This window comes from Babylonia areolata, chromosome 23, assembly GCF_041734735.1.
Source record: "Babylonia areolata isolate BAREFJ2019XMU chromosome 23, ASM4173473v1, whole genome shotgun sequence".
In the NCBI taxonomy this organism is placed as follows: Eukaryota; Metazoa; Mollusca; class Gastropoda; order Neogastropoda; family Buccinidae; genus Babylonia; species Babylonia areolata.
In genome coordinates, this window is record NC_134898.1 from 10,845,019 (window position 1) to 10,853,799 (window position 8,781).

Below are 8,781 nucleotides of genomic sequence, written 5' to 3' on the forward strand. Positions count from 1 at the left end.
TAATCATCATCACCAACACCACAATCATCATAATCATCATCACCAACACCTCAATCATCATCACCACCACCATCATAATCATCACCATCACCACCATCATCATCATCATTGATGACGACACACGGTGTGTGACAGGGCGTGGAACCAGCAGTACTACACGCAGGACCTGTGTCCGGTCAGACCTCAGCTGGTGGACAAGGTGTGGCGCTACAACGACCTTGACCGCAAGATGGACCACTGCTACATCGTGCACCCGCAGCTCCAGAGGGTGGAGATGGCTCAGTGTGGTGATGGCCTGTAAGTTGTCGTCCGTCTGCTTGTTTGTTTGTTTGTTTGATGGCCTAGAGGTAACGCGTCCGCCTAGGAAGCGAGAGAATCTGAGCACGCTGGTTCGAATCACGGCTCAGCCGCCGATATTTTTCTCCCCCTCCACTAGACCTTGAGTGGTGGTCTGGACGCTAGTCATTCGGATGAGACGATAAACCGAGGTCCCGTGTGCAGCATGCACTCAGCGTACGTAAAAGAATCCACGGCAACAAAAGAGTTGTTCCTGGCAAAATTCTGTGGAAAAATCCACTTCGATAGGAAAAACAAATAAAACTGCACGCAGGAAAAAAAAGAAAAAAAAAGGGTGGCGCTGTAGTGTAGCGACGAGCTCTCCCTGGGGAGAGCAGCCCGAATTTCACAGAGAGAAATCTGTTGTGATAAAAAGAAATACAAATACAATTCGTTTGGAGTGTGGCTCCCCCTTTCACCCCCCCCCCCATCGCCTTGCCTGCCCCTCCCTCTCTCTCTTGCATTGTCTTTGCCTTGCTCTGTACTTCCCACCACCACCACAGCTTTATCTTTATGTGGTGTGTGTAGAAGGTACGTGTGTGTAATGCTTCCATGCACCCCAGTAGGGTACATGAAATACAGGGTTCACACAAAAAAGCGAAGGACCACTTCATGAAATACAGCGTTCACAAAAAGCGAAGGACCACTTCATGAAATACAGCGTTCACAAAAAGCGAAGGACCACTGGACCACTTCATGAAATACAGCGTTCTCAAAAAGCTAAGTACCCCTTTATGAAATACAGCGTTCTCAAAAAGCGAAGGACCCCTTCATGAAATACAGCGTTCTCAAAAAGAGAAGGACCCCTTCATGAAATACAGCGTTCTCAAAAAGCTAAGGACCACCGGACCACTTCATGAAATACAGCGTTCTCAAAAACCTAAGGACCCCTTCATGAAATACAGGGTTCACAAACGTAAAGGATCACCTCGGAATCTGGACAGATTTCTTCTTGGAGGCATGATGAAATGATGTCACGTTTCCGGCAAACAGCGCTGAATGGAGACAATGTAATGAGTACCACTTCAGCTGCAAAAATACTAAACACAGAGGAGCACTATGTCGATTGCGAATAAGTGCACATGAACTTGAAATTGAGCGTGGACGTCACTACAACGTAACTAGGAAAGACCGGCTATGTAAATCATGTGGAGTTATAGAGGATGAACTGCATTTTCTGGACAAGTGTAGTGTGTACTCTGACTTGAGGTCTCGCCTACTTGTGACAGTCAATTCCCAGTCTTCGAATCATTGGCCAGATGGCACTGGCAACACAATAATCCAAAGGCCGAGTTCTCTGTTGCCACAAAATTATTTCCAACCAGAACTGGCAAAATACATATATGAATGCTTTAAAGTTCGCAGTCCATAACTATGTCTTATGGAATATCCTGCATGTGCTCACAACTTATTGCTTTTACTTTTTGTTTGCTTGTTGTGTTTAGTTTATAGTGTCCATAATTCCTATGATGGTTTTACGACAATTAAATGAGTTCTGAGTTCTGAGTTCTGAGTTATCCAGAGGTACTTTCTTGCACGTGCACTTGCATTTTTTAACAATGAAAAGCCACAGCGACTGTACATAAACCATTGAATGATATGCACATTTTTGACTGAAGTATTAATTTTTCAAAGGCTTTTTTTCCATGTTGTTCAAACAACAGACTGTGCATTCAATGAGAGACGTAAATGGTATACCATAATTATGCAGCTTCCATAATTTAAATCATCTCTTGATGGAAAGAAAGAAAAGCAAACTATTTTATGAAAAAACACATGCTTATATGATGTGCTTAACTTTTTTGTGTTTGTTTTTATGTCTGTATATAAAATTCTTAATATTTCGTGAAGTCTATAAAGCAGTTAGATAAACTTCTTGCCTCGTGAAGTCTGTCCACAAACTTCCTGCCTTGTTGAGTCAATAGATAAACTTCTTGTCTTATCAAGTCTACCAAGCACGCAGCAGCATAATTATGTAGATCTGCACGAACCAATCCGACAACAGGCTTGATGGAAACTGAAAGAAACGTTTGATTCAATTTTTCTTTTATAACCACTTTAGAATATTCAAACGCAGTAAACATGTCGATGGTTGTAGCTAGTGTCACTGTATGTGTTCTGTCCATAATTTGTATTTCTTTTCTAGTAATTGTGAACAAGTAAAACGATGTCAGTGCGTCTTCTTACCAAGCATAGCCTATGTTCCGGCAACTGGGAAGTGGCAAATGGCGTTTTCGGACTCCGGAACTAGCCTCAAGGAAATAAACCGTTAATGATCAGGAAATACGGCGTAATTCGGGAGACTTACAACCTACTATTGGTATGACTGTGCAGATTTTTTCCCTTCTATATCAAAGCCAAAATTAATTTGGTATTGGCAGACAAAGTATTTGCAGGGAAAATGGCAGTGTTAAAGTTTAACACACACACACACACACACACACACACACACACACACACACACACAGACACAGAGTGAGAACCGAACAAAGGATTATAACATAGACTCACTTTGTTTAACACGAATAAAATAAAAAAAAACCCACAAAAACCCCCCAACACCTACAGCCTTTCCTTCCCTTGTTGAACACTGCCAGGGGCACGGCCGACTCGCAGAAGTGCAAGATGGACCTAGACTCTCACTTCCAGGGCAACTACTACTGCGTCCCCGATGGCTACGCCAAGCGGGTGGTGCTGGTCTACTGCCCCTGGGCCGTGGAGAACCAGTGCACCGTGGCCAACGTTCGAGTCCCCACCGGCTGCAGCTGCAAACAGTACACGTGCGACAAGACCCGGGTTCGAACCTCAGGCTCTTTCTCCTCCTTCGCCTCTAGGTTCCAGGGTTAAGAATCTCTTCTTGTTGCTGTGTTTTGTTGCTTTTTTTAAATATCTTATTTCAGGGGATCGGGAGGAAGGCAAAGAGAGAAGGACGAAGGGAAGAAAGAAAGGGAGGAAGGAAGGAAGGCAGGAAGGCAGGAAGGAAAGAAGGAAAGAAGCGAGGAAGATAATAAGGATAGAAAGGGGGAGGGGGGTTGGTGAGGAAGGAAGGAAGGGGTGAAGAAAGGAAGGGAGGGAGGAAGGGAGGGAGGGAAGGGAGGGAGGAAAGGGGGATGACAGCTTGTTATCACGGCGTTTAATAATCACACTCACCTAAAGGAGGGAAGAGGGAGTGGGAGTATGGTGGGGGTGATGGGGATGTGTTGGGGGGCGGGGAGGGGGGAAGGAGGGGGAGGTAGGTATCTAGACAGTTGAATGTAAGTAGATAGATACATTCGGTCAGTATGCGGAATGAGGGGGAAGAGTGGGGTGGGGGTGAAGGAAGAAACAGACCCTGATAGAAGATAGATTACGTTTGTAACAAGACGGAATATAGGAAGCGTTTTGTCGACACCAAAAAGACGATCTAATCCCACGTGAAGCGTGCAGAAAAGAAATGAAGGCTATGAACACTCAGTTGGTGGCATGAACACACACACACACACACACACACACACACACACACACACACACTCACACACACCCCTTTGCAATTATGATATTCATTCACAGTTCATAGTTACGTGCATTACGAAGGCTCGCTGTTGTTCGGATGTGAACATTGGTTCTTAGAACTTTCTTTTTATTTTATTATTATTTTTTTTTTTACTTGGTTCATTGCTTCTCATTCCTCATTTGGTTTGAGACTGACATGTTTCTTCTTCAGTCATTTCATTCCAGTGTTGTATCTTGTGCGTTTTTTTATTTTATTTTTTTAAAATTGTATTTTTTAACATAATCATTACAGATGAAAGGAAATTACCAGTGATAACATTAAAAATATCAGATCTGTCATCACAATGAAATAAAACAGATAACGTTCGCTGTTACGTTTTCATCATCTTTCTAGCACGTGTTGTGTGTGCCATTTAAATTCGTTCAGCTCGGAAGTTCAAGAACACATGGATGATGCGTTTGTTTGTTATTCAGTCAGAGTAAGTGAAATACTATTGTATGTTACTGCCTGTATATTGGGTGGAGTTTTTGTTGCTGTTCGTCATTTGATGCTTCTGTACATCTCTACAATGGATTCACACTTTGTATATAATGTAAAATTGTACATTAGATTTACTGCATTTGCGTATAATTATGTTCAGACACTTGTGCAATAATGATGTTCCGCTGAAATTGTGACACGTATCGTAAACTGGTGAAATGTTTCCCTAAAGCTCCCCAAACTTGAAAAATGAATGAAATAACTGCTTAAAATGCAATAAAAAAATCGAAAAACCAACCGACCAAAGCGTATTTTTTATGTGGATGTAATTGTTTCTCTCTCTCTCTCTCTCTCTCTCTCTCTCTCTCTCTCTCTCTCTCTCTCTCTCAGAAACTGACCAACAGTTTTTGTTGGATGGAAAGATTGCATTGTTTAGATGGTGTCTGCCCCTGGCTGGTATGATGGAACTGGCTACAACACTGAACTCCGGCACAACATTTCACAAGCAGTAATACGCTCTGTCCATTCCATGACTCTTTGGGGACTGGACTAGAAGGAAGGACAGCCATTAACGCCCAATTCAGTGAAAGGCTACAGTCTTCACTGAACAGCTAACAGCGAGGCTGCGTAAACAGTTTGTCATGTGATTTACCGTCAGCCCCAGACTAGTTTTGTAAACCCGTTCCTCACGTGGGGCCAGCCTTCTTGGGCCGATATACCTCAAAACAGAATCCCCGACATGGACAACAGTGGATTTCATCTGGAAAGGTGATGGTAGAGGGAGGTATGACAGGGTCTGTTGTGCTGGTCTGGTGAGTGGTCTTGTGGGAAAAGTCAGCCTTCTGATTTGAATCGTCTTTTAATTAAGGCACCTCTCTCCTGGTGTGGCTAGTCTGTAAAGTCAGTCTGGTCTCTGTCTCTCTCTATCATCAGGATGACTGTCCAGTAGTACTTGAAAGGAGGTGATGGTTGGTACTGTGTAGATAACGTCACTGGAATTGGGAGGTGATGACAAACCTGGGGCAGAAAGATTTCTATTGTTCACCCTTTCAGCAAAGGCGGTTTCCTGTGTTATGCCTTTTTCTTTTTCTACACTGGATTCGCCCGAATTGTCAGGGACTGGTGGGTCAGGATGTGCAAAACAATATGTCTTTGTATTACTGTGTCACTGCTGTAGTTGTATAACCTCAGATTCAGACATTTGAGTGACTGTCAATAACAATGGTGATCTTTGACGCTTAATTGTTTTGTTTAAATCTGATTGGAGATCACCAAGCTGGGTTCTTAAAGACTTTGTTTTCTTTTGTAAGACTGTCCGACTTATTTGCGCAAGTTTTTATATTTCTTTATTAATTAAGTTTATCAATTGAGCAGACAGTCTATTTTATTACTGATGTAGGCACGTATTTCATTAAAAAAAAGCACATTTCCCATCATTTATTAGGGAGGTCAGTTCGGTCGCAGAATCGTGCTGTCTTTCAGAGACTGAATCAATGGCGAATTCCAAATTCTGTAATTCTTCTCTGGCGAGGGGTGGTCGAGTACACACGTTAGCCGACCCGTTTTCAAGCGCATTTAGGGGTGAAACAGTGTGCGTTTGCGACAGTTTTTGTGTGTGTGTGTGTGGTCATAGTGTCTCTTGTCAGCTGATAGACGGTTGCATGGTGTGATTTCTTTCGTTCAGTCTCTGCAAAGCCGTTGTCTTGGGAGTGTAATACACAGCAGGAGTAGTGGGAGAATAAGAATTTTGTTCTGTACCCCCGCTGCAGCGGAGAATGCTGGGCTCAGGGTGGGGAGGGGACGATGCCTGGGGCAGTGTCTTTAAACTGGGATGACTCAGAGACAAGGGTCCCGGGAAGGCCTGGATGAACATCACAAGGGTCTGCAATATGGGAGTTCCCAACAGCATCACGTCTTTGTTGGATAAAAATGTCTTTGCGAATTTGTTTCGCATTCTTCACTGTTCCAGGTTGTGCAGTCAGCGCCTTGGCATAGTAATGTACCACGTGACTGTAGTTTGAAATACGGACTTAATGTGACACTTTTTGTAGTTCAAACAAAACAGACGTATTCCAGTTTTGGTCTACCTAGGCTACCTATAGGTGGATAGTCAATAAGCAGGGGAATTGAAGTAACATTCTCATCATTCTGGTCGAAATCGGAAATATGAACTTTGATATCCGTGTCTTCAATGGCCGAATAGCGGTAGATCAGATTGTTCCTCCACACACAGAGTTCTCCCGGACTGCAGAAGAAACGTTTCTGGGTTGCATCAAGGGTGGGTATCAGTTTTTGGTCGTGACGGTCGGCCATAATTAGATAAGATAACAAAAAGATTCACACAATACACGAGATGACATTCTCCAAGACTATGTGGAAGACAAGGTATGTCGCGGTGCTCACCAGCTCTACATTATACCATGACGCGCACAACTGGAAACCGGACTTAATTAACAGCAATGTCCGTCTCCACCTGTATCACCCACCTTGCTGTCAGCACATCAATCTTCAACACAATAATGGCTTGAACACACAACGCATGTGTAATATTTTCCAATGGATGATGCCGCCAGACGAGCACACATTTCAAACAGTGTGACATCACTCATGCAAACCCACTCGCTCAAGCGCACGCTTACACGCATCCCCCACTCCCATACACACCTCTCCCACCTCCCCCACACCCCCTGACACTGTAAACTAGGCCAGGAGTTCTTCTTCCTCGAGCTGCACGTGCATTTCGATACCGTTATTAAAAATTGGGCGGGAACCAGCCCGCAGAATGGTTAAGACGCTTTTCTGACAATGCAGTGTCCGTGAAGGTCTGGGTTCGAATCCCAGCCTCGCCCTTTCTCCCCAATTTGACTGGAAAATCAAACTAAGCGTCAACTAATTCGGATGAGACGATAAAACGAGGTACCATGTGCAGCATGCATCTTGTTCACTGAAAAACAAACAAACAAACAAACAAAAAACAACAAACAGTGGCAACATAAGTGTTGTTCCTTGACAAAGTTCTGTAAACATTTGTCTACTCTGATCGGTACATAAATATATATGTGTATGCACGCAAGGCTGAAGTGTGTTGGGTTATGCTGCTGGTCAGGTATTCTTGGCAGATGTGGAGTAGCGTATATGGAACGACGGGCGCAACAGCCGAGTGGTTAAAGCCCTGGATTTTCAATCTGAGGGTCCCGGGTACGAATCTCGGTGACGGCGCCCGGTGGGTAAACGGTGGAGATTTTTCCCATCTCCCAGGTCAACAAAAGGCCAGACCTGCCAGTGCCTGAACCCCTTTTCGCGTGTACACGCAAGCAGAAGATCAAATACGCACGTTAAAGATCCTGTAATCCATGTCAGCGTTCGGTGGGTTATGGAAACAAGAACATACCCAACATGCACGCCCCCGAAAACGGAGTATGGCTGCCTACATAGCGGGGTAAAAAACGGTCATACACGTAAAAGCCCACTCGTGTACACACGACTGAACGTGGGAGTTGCAGCCCACGAAGGAAGAAGAAAAAGAAGAAGTATATGGAACGAAGTGACGCCTCCTTGAGAAACCGAAACTGAAACTGTCAACATGGGCAACTGATGGTCAGCAATGGTCAGCTGTAGTCAGCAGTGCGAAGTTAATTGTCAAATCCCAACACAAAGTCCTAATATTATGCAGTTTGAACATTGTTAGTGATCAGCAATGGTCAGATTTCGGTCATTAGCACAACACTCCAACTGATGGCTGCACATGGGCGCTCATCATTCGTTTCTTGTGTCATTCGACATGTAACATGTAGGATGATTTTGGCCATAATAACAAACACACCTTTTCCTCCCACTTCTCTCGCTATTTTGTCCCAGGCAGTGGAGAGATCTTTTAAAGATTTGTATCACTGTTTGTGAAAATACACGACCTCATCTTCATGGATTCGATTGATTTTTCGTCGTCTATATTCAAATAGAAACTCTTGTGTGAAAATCAGAGGCAAGAGTTTAGACACTTGGCCCAGACTGAAACACACACACACACACACACACACACACACACACACACACACACACACACACACACACACACACACACACACACACACACACAGGGCTTGCACAACCAGAGAAAACACAGCTTTAAATTAACCAGACAGGGCCGGGCCCACTATACATTGCTTGGACCGTCTTCAGTGAGCTTGAATAGGGGTTTGCCCGTTCAGGTCCTCTTCTCTACCGGACAGGAGAGGCTCGGCCGTGTTCCCCAGGGCAGGGTCCGAGTCCGCTGTTCACACAGCCACTGATGCATCCCCTGGAGGAGAAGAAGAAAGAAGAAAGAGAAACACCCGTAGGTGCTGGGGAGGACCCAGAGAAGCACTGTCTCCACCCGCCCTTGGAACAATCCTGCACCACCCTTGGAGGCCTGTGCTGTGTTGACGATGGGTGCAGGCACACTCAGGACACTCCATTAAGAATTCAAGGAGCAT

At 44.4% G+C, this 8,781-nt stretch overlaps 1 protein-coding gene across 1 annotated transcript in view; it reads left to right on the forward strand.

Annotated features, from left to right (window-relative positions):
* LOC143298321 (uncharacterized) overlaps positions 1-3,294 on the forward strand; it is a 9,447-nt gene extending 6,153 nt beyond the window's left edge. Inside the window, exons 4-5 of the mRNA XM_076611157.1 lie at positions 136-297; positions 2,934-3,294. Of these exons, the coding sequence (XP_076467272.1) occupies positions 136-297; positions 2,934-3,183 (412 nt within the window). The 3' untranslated portion in view covers positions 3,184-3,294. The remainder of the gene's footprint in view (positions 1-135; positions 298-2,933) is intronic.
* Positions 3,295-8,781: the final 5,487 nt, after the last annotated feature.